This window comes from Chiloscyllium plagiosum, unplaced genomic scaffold, assembly GCF_037043375.1.
Source record: "Chiloscyllium plagiosum isolate Xiang-an unplaced genomic scaffold, Cpla_swu_hap1 HiC_scaffold_5, whole genome shotgun sequence".
Taxonomy (NCBI): Eukaryota; Metazoa; Chordata; class Chondrichthyes; order Orectolobiformes; family Hemiscylliidae; genus Chiloscyllium; species Chiloscyllium plagiosum.
In genome coordinates this window covers 83,059,750-83,072,184 of record NW_028270143.1, presented here as the reverse complement: position 1 = coordinate 83,072,184, position 12,435 = coordinate 83,059,750, and the positions used below count along the sequence as shown (strand labels likewise).

At 50.7% G+C, this 12,435-nt stretch overlaps 1 protein-coding gene and 1 long non-coding RNA gene across 6 annotated transcripts in view; one reads left to right on the top strand and one right to left on the bottom strand.

The window, feature by feature from the left end:
- Positions 1-12,435, bottom strand: part of malrd1 (MAM and LDL receptor class A domain containing 1) — a 449,554-nt gene that overhangs the window by 34,832 nt on the left and 402,287 nt on the right. For 3 of the 5 annotated variants that reach the window (XM_043690416.2, XM_043690417.2, XM_043690419.2), the window contains 2 exons: positions 1,614-1,705; positions 1,436-1,529 (listed from right to left, as the gene is read on the bottom strand). In XM_043690416.2, the coding sequence (XP_043546351.2) occupies positions 1,436-1,529; positions 1,614-1,705 (186 nt within the window). Of the gene's footprint in view, positions 1-1,435; positions 1,530-1,613; positions 1,706-12,435 lie in introns of those variants that run through there. The other 2 variants (XR_015757232.1, XR_015757233.1) reach the window with 2 other exon arrangements.
- The window catches only part of LOC148149967 (uncharacterized), a 204,694-nt gene that overhangs the window by 147,059 nt on the left and 45,200 nt on the right, over positions 1-12,435 (top strand). The gene's annotated exons all lie outside the window — the stretch shown is intronic.

Sequence of the window (12,435 nt, the reverse complement as noted above, 5' to 3'; positions counted from 1 at the left end):
TTCCAATTCTCTGCACTCTGAGCATTACAGGACATTTTTAAAAGTATTATTTCTTTAAATTTAAAACTGCTTTGATCCACATTTTTGGTTCAGTTTTATTAGTCTCTTCTCAGTTTATAACCCGTGATTTGATTGGCCTCCTTGACTCTCTTGGTCCCTTCTTCACCTTATCCTTTTTGTGAAATATTCTTTTTTCATACATTTACATCTGTTACAATTGTCTCTATTTAACTTTTATTGTTATTAATTTGCATAACCACATATTCTCTGATGCAAATGGTTGCACAATTACATTTACAATAGCTTAGGCAGTACAGTAGCTCCCTTTCTGTTAATCACCAACCTTGTTGAATTGCTTCCATCTTCACTTGGATATTGAGTTCGCAGGAGTAAGAATAAAAAATGTGGGAAAAATAATGGATCTGGGATGTAGACCAACAAGCAAAGGATACTTTTTGATGGCTCTCTTGGGATTTTGGCCTGAGCAATGTCTGCTTTCCTCAGTTGGAGTGGGAGGATGTCATGCAGGAGGCGCACGCCCATTCCCTTTTATACTGCTATGGTTATGAGTACTTGTTCTCATTATTTAAATTAATATTGGCCTTGGAATTTGGGATAGAGTTACAGTCAAGTCAGAGAGGTGGGGGGTACTCAGTCTCACAGGCCTTTCACATTTCTGTAATTGATTAAGTGCATATTGGAAAATGAGTGCATGTGGTACGTAGCTTTTCTGAAGCTGTGAAAGGTCCTGATTTACAGTCTGAGAATGCAAGATTTGTCAGAACTGTGAAGTTGTAAAATAATCTTTGTTGTGGTTTTGTTAGTTGCCAAAAGGCTCACCTGAGCCTTTTCTGTGATTACTTGTATTTAATGATGATTGAGGACTATGAAAATACAGTGTGTGGAATATAAGTTGCACAGTTGAGGAACTAAAATCCTGATATCTTAATGTCTAAGACAAGATTTTTCCCATCATCAATATGACCAAAAGCAGATTATTTGACAATTCATTTCATTGTTGTGTTTGGGATTTTGTTGTGTCTACTGTAGCTATGATGGTTGTCTACAAATACAGCATTTTAAACTGATTAACTGCACTTTGAAATTCCTTTTGAGAGAAATACTGAAGTGCAATATAGAGTCATGCCTTTCTTTAAGGTATTATCTTGAATTTGACATTCAATTATATTGGTGAGAGCTATTATTTTCTTCAAATTATTTTCTTGGAAACCTTACCTCAGGGTAAATACATTTCTTACTTGAATTAACTCAGAGATGAAGTCTACATTGTCTGTTAAAAGGAGAGTTCAGGTGACTGCATGACCTTTTCGTAATTTATACTCCTTTAAAGTTTGTATGATTCTTAAGATTAATGTGTAGCAGTCCAACACACTCAACAACGCAAACCAAGAATAACACACATGCTGTTACATACGTGCTTGGTTTCTTTCTTGAAATTATGACCAAAACAGCTACCAGACTGAGCACAACTAGAGTCAAGCCAACAATCAGTCCTGCCAACATGGACACTAGATTAAAAAAAAGGAAAAATAATTAGTAATAGCAGGAGGCTGTAGAAGACAAGAATGTAAAAGTGATATATTTTTCTTTACCATTTCCGCCCTTTGTTCCTGGAGCAGGACTCAGTGATCCTGCTGGTTTGACCTGAATGTGGCATCGATTTCCTCTCCACTGGCTTGTACACCTGTAAGGCACACAAAAGGAAAAAAAAAACCTAGGAAATAGCTGGAAATTCAAAATGCAATATTCAAAAGCACTATATAAACAGTCTGTTTAAAAATAGACAGACTAGAGCTATGGCTTTGCTGCATCAAGCAATATGGATTTAGATTTCCTGACCTACTCAGCAGGGGAACTTGGGAATCCCTGGGGAACCCAACGATTTCAGAAGCAAATTTATCAGTGGCTTTTTCACCCAGCCATTATATTGCACCTGGCTTCCAGAATGACTTGAGTGAGCAGGCATGCTGAGGTGCTGCATCAATCTATTTCAGTTCAACTATTAATAGGGATTCCAGGAAACATGAGACGTGAATCATTATTGGGCCCTTTTCACAGAGCCACAACCTGCAGCAATGAAAACACAAGGTAACAAGATAACATCATACTTCAACAATGCCTGGCTGAAGAAAATATTGCAGACTGTAACCCCACACGGAGATTTGATTTCTTTATATTTGTGGAGAAAGCCGACCACAGGAATCCAGTCACTGAGGACATCAGGAATATGATGCTTCAGCTTAGCATACTATAACAGATAAGGTCTAATAATGTGAACATCCCAGTAACGATAAGTAAAATGGCACTTTTGGTTTATTTGTTTCCATATTTTACCCCAAAGCTACTCATTCTGCTGTAACCTTGTCCTACACATCATTCATCACTCCAGCTTATCTTTCTGATGCACTCATCTTTCTCTGCGTAGGTGTCTTGTCACATCCCCATCTGACCATTCATGATTGACGAATATTCATTTAAGTGTAAGACCAGACCTATCCCTCACTGTAATCCTCCACAAAAGTTGTTCAACATTGCAATACATTCCATTGTTCACATCCGTAAGGCTTTTCTTTCACTCCTTTCAGGAAGTAGGCAGAGAATGGCATATGGCTGTCCCAACTGAAACTTCAGTAAGCCTGGCTTAGTGGGGGCAGGAAGATCAGGATCTCTCTGACATCTGTTAAATGTCACAGAGCCATATGGCATATAATCCTCGCTCATATTGATGTGATATCAACAGCCAGTAAAAAGCGATCATATGCATAATAATGACTTAACAGTTTTTCAGTTCTAAATTTTGTCTTAAATCTCTGTTCGGGAAGAGGTCATCAGCCCCCAAGGATATACCGTGACAAAATTTGTCAAGAGTGTCTCACTCAGAGTTGGAGTTGCGCATCCTGCTCATACCTTTGCTGGTATCATAGGAAACACCATGCAGGGTTAACCAAAGAAGGATGGACAAAGAACTGTATTTACATAATGAAGACATATGGACAATTATCACAGTATTAAATTGCTACATTTCTAAACATTTTTCTGGACCACAATATTCACACATTTGCTCCATTTCCCCATTTTCCCAATTGTCTCCACACTAGCCTTCTACTTGGCAAGTGACCTTCTGCTTTATGTAGAATGGTGAGGCAAGAGTTAACAATGAGCATTAGGTGTCTGTGAAAGTGACCAGTTGTTAATTGTGTGATTGATTTGACTGTGGCTTGAAGGAGGAGCTGAGGCTAATGGGCTGGGAATTTCTGTTCCAAATGTCTGTGCGATTACTGTCTAAGTGAACTACGATTGAGTTGGCTCATTCTGGACATTTCAGGAAGCTCTGATAGTCTCCTGTGGCACGTTTGGGAGGAGAGGGAATTTTACTGAGGCAGGAGGATAGGTGGCTTAGGACCTTGTTACTTAGATCCCAATTAAATCAGTGGAGGCATGGCCCTTGGACAGCACACTTACCCTGTATCCAAATGAGGTTATAGGGTCACAGACTGAGATATGTATAGCATAGAAACAGACCCTGGGAAAGTCATGCCATTTAAGAGTCTCATCCTGTTTCCACTGTATTTACCCAATGCAAGGCCGAGGAAGTTCATATTGTAGGGAGCATAACAAGCACACACATGCAGGCTTTCAGGAGGAGGACCCTAATTCAAAGGTAGTGAGTGAGAGCCTTCCTCCTGCCCTTGCTGATTATGCTCACTGTCCTGTAACAGCTCTTCCACCATCATTCCCACTGGCCTGGGATCTAGCAATAACATTATGCATTGGATCTTTGTCATTCTGAATGGCATTGTCATTTAACAGAACTGTTAGCTTTTGATTGACTCCAGGGAAAGGCCCATAGCTGGCCTCTTAAGTGCCTAAGAGGACCAAAATGTGATAACAGAGGTGGCAAGGAGGTCATACTGACTCTACAGTCAGCAGCTGAGATCATCCCCTCCAAACCTGCCTCCTGTTCTGGGTCACCTTCAGTAGGGTTCTGCCCCACGTATATGGCAGATTAGAGTGGTGCTGGAAAAGCACAGCAGGTCAGGCAGCATCCAAGGAGTGGGAAAATCGACATTTTGGGCAAAAGCCCTTCATCAGGAAGCTGTCTCAGTCCTCCTCCTCCTCCAGAGGATGCTCTGAAGATTTTCTCAAATTTATTTGTAGGATGTTGGCACTGCTGGCTGGGCCAACACTTATTGCCTATCCCTACCTCCCCTTAAGAAGTTAAAAATCACACAACACCAGGTTATAGTCCAACAGGTTTAATTGGAAGCACACTAGCTTTTGGAGCACCGCCCCAACAACCACCTGATGAAGGAGCAGTGCTCCGAAAGCTAGTGTGCTTCCAATTCAACCTGTTGGACTATAACTTGGTGTTGTGTGATTTTTAACTTTGCACACCCCAGTCCAACACCGGCATCTCCAAATCCTCTTGAGAAAGTGGTGGTGAGCTGTTTTCTTGAACTTTGCAGTCCATGTGCTGTAGGTTGGTTACAATGTCATTAGGGAGGGAATTGCACAATTTTGACCCAGTGACAATGAAAGAACAGTGATATATTTCCAAGTAAGGATGGTGAGTGGCTTGGAGGGGAACTTGCAGGTGGTGCTGTTCTCATATATTTGCTGCCCTTGTTATTCTAGATGGAAGTGGCCGTGGGTTGGAAGGTGCTGTCTGAGATTAGATTAGATTAGATTCCCTATAGTGTGGAAACAGGCCCTTTGGTCCAACAAGTCTACACTGACCCTCTGAAGATTAACCCACTCAGACCCATTTCCTTCTGACTAATGCACCTAACACTATGGGTAATTATAGCATGGCCAATCCACCTAACCTGCACATCTTTGGATTGTGGGAGGAAACCGGAGCACCTGGAGGAAACCCACGCAGACTCGGGGAGAATGTGCAAACTCCACACAGACAGTCCCCCAAGGCTGGAATTGAACCTGAGACCCTGCCGCCCCATGCTGAATCTTTGGTGAATTTCTGCAGTGCTTCTTGTAGATAGCACACACTGCTGCTCATGTGCTATGGTGGTGGTGGTAGAGGGAGCGGATGCTTGTGGATGCGGTGCCAGTCAAGTGAGTTGCTTTGTCCTGGATGGTGTTAAGTTTCTTGAGTGTTGTTGGGGCTACACCTATCCAGGCAATTGGGGAGTTATCCATCACACTCCTGGCCTGTGTCTTATAGATGGTGGGCAAGCTTTCAGGAGTGAGGAGGTGAGCTATTTGCTGCAGTATTTCTAGTATCTGACCTGCTCTTTCAGCCACTGTGTTTATGTGGTGAGTCCAGTTGAGTTTCTGGTTAATGATAACCTAGAGAATGTTAATAATGGAAGATTCAGTTTTTGTTACACCAATGGTTGCTAAAGGGCAGTGGTTGGATTGTCTTGTATTGGAGATGGTCATTGCCTAGCACTTGTATGGCACAAATGTTACTTGCCACTTTTCAGCCCAAGCCTGGATACTGTCCAAATCTTGCTGCATTTGAACATGGATTGCTTCACTATTCAAGGAGTTGCAAATGGGGCTGAATATTGTGCAATCAAAGATTCTTACTTCTGATCTTATGGTGGAAGGAAGATGATTGATGAAGCAGCTGAAGGTGGTTGGACGTCAGGCACTACCTTGACGAACTCCTACAGAGTTATCCTGGAGCTGAGATAACTGATGTCCAACAACCACAACCATTTTCCTATGTGTCAGGTATGATTCCAACCAGTGGAGAGTTAGACTCCTGACTCCCAGCGACTCCAGTTTTGGTCGGGGTCTTTGATACCACACAGGGTCAAATGCAGCCTTGATGTCAACTTCCTCTTCTGGGAGTTTCAGTCGACACTGGGCAAGACGTCAACAGTTGGCTATCCCAGTCTGGGGTGGTCAGGCTGGAATGAGGGAGCCATAGCAAGGGATGAGATGGAGTCAGTTTCAGGAAGAGATGACAAAACAGAGGACTGCAGATGCTGGAAATCAGAGTCTGCCTTAGAGTGGTGCTGGAAAAGCACAGCCAGTCAGGAAGCACCGAGGAGCAGGAAAATCGATGTTTCAGGCAAAAGCCCTTCATCAGAAAGCATCGATTTTCCTGCTTCAAGAAGAGATGGTCCACTTTGTTTTTATGGAGGCTTGAGGAACACCTTCAGCTATTCTGCCAGTTGATAAAATGTGAAGTGTGCAAAGTGCTGTCCTAAAATGTCAACTATGTTCCTGCATGTCATCAAATCCAGATATTAATAAAATTATATGAATAGATATTAATATAATGGAGCAGGCAGGCTCTCCAGCCTGTTATTGATGTACCTATTTTCCTTACCATTGTCAGGACACCACTTCTTAATCCTTGTTCAGATGTGTCAATGAAAATCATTGCCTGCGTTTTGTGGAACTTATAACTCAGATGTTTCAATACTTTCGAAGTGTTATTTTAATACATTGCTAGACTTGCAACTTCGGTAAATACAGAGGAACCTCTATTATCCAAATATCAATTATCTGAATATCAGATTATCCAAAGAAAATCTCAAGGTCCCGATAGAAACACTGCATCAAACAGGTGTTTCCACACTGATTGCATCTTTTGTTTACAATGATTAAAAGTAAATTCAGCTCCTTAAATGCTGCTGAGAACAGTCGTGGAAATCGATGGGAGCCCAGGCACCATCTCCAAATGACTGACCGCACGCCCTCTCTCTCTCTCTCTCTCTCTCTCTCCCCTTTCCTCCACACTTTCTCTGGAGTTCTACACAGGCATGTACCCTAAACTCCCCCTTCCCCAGATAATCTCTCAAACATTGTCCTGTACAGAGCAAAGGTGGAATCTGTCAGAAATTTGCAATAAGAAGTTGTGTGTGTGTGTGGGGGGGGGGGGGGGTGGGTGGGGGGAGAGCTGCATGTGTGTGTGTGTGTGTATGTGGGGGGAGCTGCGTGTGTGTGTGTGTGTGTGTGTGTGTGTGTGTGTGTGTGTGTGTGTGTGTGTGTGTGTGTGTGTGTGTGTAAGGGGCTGCGTGTGTGTGTGTAGGGGACTGCGTGTGTGTGTGTGTAGGGGGCTGTGTGTATGTGTTTGTGTAGGGGGCTGTGTGTGTGGGGTGGGCGGAGGCCTGCATGTGTGTGTAGGGGACTGTGTGTGTGTGTGTAGGGGGCTGCATGTGTGTGTGTGTGTAGGGGGCTGCATGTGTGTGTGTGTGTAGGGGGCTGCATGTGTGTGTGTGTAGGGGGCTGCGTGTCTGTGCGTGTGTGTAGGGGGCTGCGTGTGAGTGTGTGTGTAGGGGGCTGTGTCTGTGTGTGGGGCTGCAAATGTGTGTGTGTGTAGGGGGCAGCGTGTGTGTGTGTGTGTGTGTGTGGAGGGGCTGCGTGTGTGTGTGTGTGTGGGGCTGCAGGTGTGTGTGTAGGGGGCTGTGTGCGTGTAGGAGGTTGTGTGTGTGTGTGGTAGAGGGCTGTGTGTGTGGTAGGGGGCTGCGTGTGTGTGTGTGGGGGGGCTGCCTGTGTGGGTGGGGGGGCTGCATGTGTGTATGTGGGGGGCTGCGTGTGTGTGTGTGTGGGGGCTGCGTGTGTGTGGGGGCTGCGTGTGTGTGTGGCTGCATGTGTGTGTGTAGGGGGCTGTGTGTGTGCAGGGGGTTGCGCGTGTGTGTGTGTAGGGGGCTGCGTGTGTGTGTGTGTGGTAGAGGGCTACGTGTGTGTGTGTGTGGTAGGGGGCTGCATGTGTGTGTGGGGTTGTGTGTGCATGTGTGTAGGGTGCTGCATGTGTGTGGGGGGCTGCGTGTGAGTGTGGGGCTGCGTGTGTGTGTCTGTAGGGGGCTGCGTGTGTGTGTGTTGGGGGGCTGCGCGAGTGTGTGTGTAGGGGGCTGCGTGAGTGTGTGCGGGTCTGCGTGTGTGTGTGTAGGGGGGGCTGTGTGTGTGTGTGTAGGGGGCTGCGTGTGTGTGTGTTGGGGGGCTGCGTGTGTGTGTGTGTGTAGGGGGCTGCGCGTGTGTGTGTGTAGGGGGCTACGTGTGTGTGTGTGTGTGTGTGGTAGGGGGCTGCATGTGTGTGTGGGGTTGTGTGTGTGTGTGGGGCTGCGTGTGTGTGTGTGTGTGTAGGGGGCTGCGCGTGTGTGTGTGTAGGGGGCTACGTGTGTGTGTGTGTGGTAGGGGGCTGCATGTGTGTGGGGGGTTGTGTGTGCATGTGTGTAGGGGGCTGCGTGTGTGTGTGTTGGGGGGCTGCGTGTGTGTGTGTGTGTGTGTGTAGGGGGCTGCGCGTGTGTGTGTGTAGGGGGCTACGTGTGTGTGTGTGTGTGTGTGGTAGGGGGCTGCATGTGTGTGTGGGGTTGTGTGTGTGTGTGTGTGTGTGTGTGGGGCTGCGTGTGTGTGTGTGTGTGTAGGGGGCTGCGCGTGTGTGTGTGTAGGGGGCTACGTGTGTGTGTGTGTGGTAGGGGACTGCATGTGTGTGTGGGGTTGTGTGTGCATGTGTGTAGGGTGCTGCGTGTGTGTGGGGAGCTGCGTGTGAGTGTGGGGCTGCGTGTGTGTGTCTGTAGGGGGCTGCGTGTGTGTGTGCGGGTCTGCGTATGTGTGTGTAGGGGGGCTGTGTGTGTGTGTGTGTGTGTAGGGGGCTGCATGTGTGTGTGTTGGGGGGCTGCGTGTGTGTGTGTAGGGGGTTGCATGTGTGTGTGGGGTTGCGTGTGTGTGTGTGTGTGTGTGTGTGGGGCTGTGTGTGTGTGTGTGTGTGTAGGGGGCTGCGCGTGTGTGTGTGTAGGGGGCTACGTGTGTGTGTGTGTGTGTGGTAGGGGGCTGCATGTGTGTGTGGGGTTGTGTGTGCATGTGTGTAGGGTGCTGCGTGTGTGTGGGGGGCTGCGTGTGAGTGTGGGGCTGCGTGTGTGTGTCTGTAGGGGGCTGCCTGTGTGTGTGTTGGGGGGCTGCGCGAGTGTGTGTGTAAGGGGCTGCATGAGTGTGTGCGGGTCTGCGTTTGTGTGTGTAGGGGGGGCTGTGTGTGTGTGTGTAGGGGGCTGCGTGTGTGTGTGTGTGTGTGTGTGTAGGGGGCTGCGCGTGTGTGTGTTGGGGGCTGCGTGTGTGTGTGTAGGGGGTTGCATGTGTGTGTGTTGGGGGCTGCGTGTGTGTGTGTGTAGGGGGCTGCGTGTGTGTGTGTGGAGGCGGACTGCGTGTGTGTGTGTGTGGGGGGCCGCATGTGTATGTGTGTAGGGGCTGCATGTATGTGTGTGGGGGGCTGCGTACGTTTGTGTAGGGGGCTGTGTGTGTGTAGGGGGCTGAATGCATGTGTGTGTGTGGACAGTGTGTGTGGGCGGCTGCGTGTGTGTGTGTGTGTTGGGGGCTGCGCGTGTGTGTGTGTAGGGGGCTACGTGTGTGTGTGTGTGTGGTAGGGGGCTGCATGTGTGTGTGGGGTTGTGTGTGCATGTGTGTAGGGTGCTGCGTGTGTGGGGGGGCTGCGTGTGAGTGTGTGTGTAGGGGGTTGCATGTGTGTGTGGGGTTGCGTGTGTGTGTGTGTGGGGGGCTGCGTGTGTGTGTGTGTGTAGGGGGCTGCGCGTGTGTGTGTGTAGGGGGCTACGTGTGTGTGTGTGTGTGGTAGGGGGCTGCATGTGTGTGTGGGGTTGTGTGTGCATGTGTGTAGGGTGCTGCGTGTGTGGGGGGGCTGCGTGTGAGTGTGGGGCTGCGTGTGTGTGTCTGTAGGGGGCTGCGTGTGTGTGTGCGGGTCTGTGTGTGTGTGTGTAGGGGGGCTGTGTGTGTGTGTGTGTGTGTAGGGGGCTGCATGTGTGTGTGTTGGGGGGCTGCGTGTGTGTGTGTAGGGGGTTGCATGTGTGTGTGGGGTTGCGTGTGTGGGGCTGTGTGTGTGTGTGTAGGGGGCTGCGCGTGTGTGTGTGTAGGGGGCTACGTGTGTGTGTGTGTGGTAGGGGGCTGCATGTGTGTATGGGGTTGTGTGTGCATGTGTGTAGGGTGCTGCGTGTGAGTGTGGGGCTGCGTGTGTGTGTCTGTAGGGGGCTGCGTGTGTGTGTGTTGGGGGGCTGCGCGAGTGTGTGTGTAGGGGGCTGCGTGAGTGTGTGCGGGTCTGCGTGTGTGTGTGAAGGGCGGGGCTGTGTGTGTGTGTGTGTACACATGTACACATGCAGCCCCTTACACACACACACGCAGCCCCGCCACACACACATGCAGCTGCACACACACATGCAGCCCCTCACACACACAAGCAGCCCACCCCCCACACACACGCAGCCCCCCCACACACACATGCAGACCCCCCACACACACACGCAGTCCCCCACGCGCACAAACCCCCCACACATATACAGCCCCACACACACAGACACGCAGCCCCACACACATACACGTAGCCCCTACACACACACATGCAGCCCACTGCACACACACATGCAGCCCCACACACACACGCAGCCCCCCCACACACACGTGCAGCTCCCTACACATACACACACACAGCCCCACACACACGCAGCCCCACACACACTCACGCAGCCCCCTACACACACACACATGCAGCCCCCCCACACACACGCGCAGCCTCCTACACACACACTCACGCAGCCCCCCACACACACACACACACACACACACACAGCCCCCCTACACACACACACACGCAACCCCACACACACATGTAACCCCCTACACACACACACGCAGCCCCCCAACACACACACACAGCCCCCCTACACACACACACGCAGACCCGCACACACTCACGCAGCGCCCTACACACACACCCGCGCAGCCCCCCAACACACACTCACGCAGCCCCCTACAGACATACACACGCAGCCCCACACTCACACGCAGCCAACCACACACATGCAGCACCCTACACACATGCACACACAACCCCACACACACATGCAGCCCCCTACCACACACACACGTAGCCCCCTACACACACACACGCGCAGCCCCCTACACACACACACACACACACACAGCCACACACACACACACACACACGCAACCCCACACACACGCAACCCCCAACACACACACACACAGCCCCCCAACACACACACATGCAGCCCCCTACACACACACACACACACAGCCCCCCCTACACACACACACGCAGACCCGCACAAACTCACGCAGCCCCCTACACACACACTCGCGCAGCCCCCCAACACACACACACGCAGCACCTTACACACACATACACGCAGCCCCACACACACACGCAGCTCCACGCACACATGCAGCCCCCACACATACACACGCAGCCCCCCGCACACACGCAGCACCCTACACACATGCACACACAACCCCACACACACATGCAGCCCCCTACCACACACACACACACACGTAGCCCTCTACCCCAAACACACACGCAGCCCCCACACACCTACACACACGCAGCCCCCCCACACATGTGCAGCTCCCTACACATACACACACAGCCCCACACACACACGCAGCCCCACACACACTCACGCAGCCCCCTACACACACACACACACGCAGCCCCCACACACACACGCGCAGCCCCCACACACGCACGCACACGCAGCCCCCTACATACACACACGCAGCCCCCCCACATACACGCAGCCCCTACACACACACACACACACGCAGCCCCCCACACACAGTCCACACACACACACGCATGCAGCCCCCTACACACACACAGCCCCCCCTCACACACACAGCCCCCTACACAAACGTACGCAGCCCCCCACACACATACACGCAGCCCCTACATACATACACATGCAGCCCCCCCCCACACACACACGCAGTCCCCCTCCACACACACACACGCAGCCCCCCTCACACATACACGCAGCCCCCTACACAAACACTCACGCAGCCCCTACACACACACACACGCAGCCCCCAACACACACACACGCAGCCCCCTACACACACACACGCGCAGCCCCCTACACACACACACACACACACACACGCAGCCCCACACACACACACACGCAACCCCACACACACATGCAACCCCCTACACACATGCAACCCCCTACACACACACACGCAGCCCCCCAACATACACACGTGCAGCTCCCTACACACACACACACAGCCCCCCTACACACACACACGCAGACCCGCACACACCCACGCAGCCCCCTACACACACACTCGCGCAGCCCCCCAACACACACACACGCAGCCCCCTACAGGCACACACACGCAGCCCCACACACACTCGCAGCTCCACGCACACATGCAGCCCCCACACACACACACGCAGCCCCCCACACACACGCAGCACCCTACACACACGCAGCACCCTACACACATGCACACACAACCACACACACACATGCAGCCCCCTACCACACACACACACACAAATAGCCCTCTTCCCCAAACACATACGCAGCCCCCACACACCTACACACACGCAGCCACCCCCACACACGTGCAGCTCCCTACACATACACACGCACAGCCCCACACACACACGCAGCCCCACACACACGCACG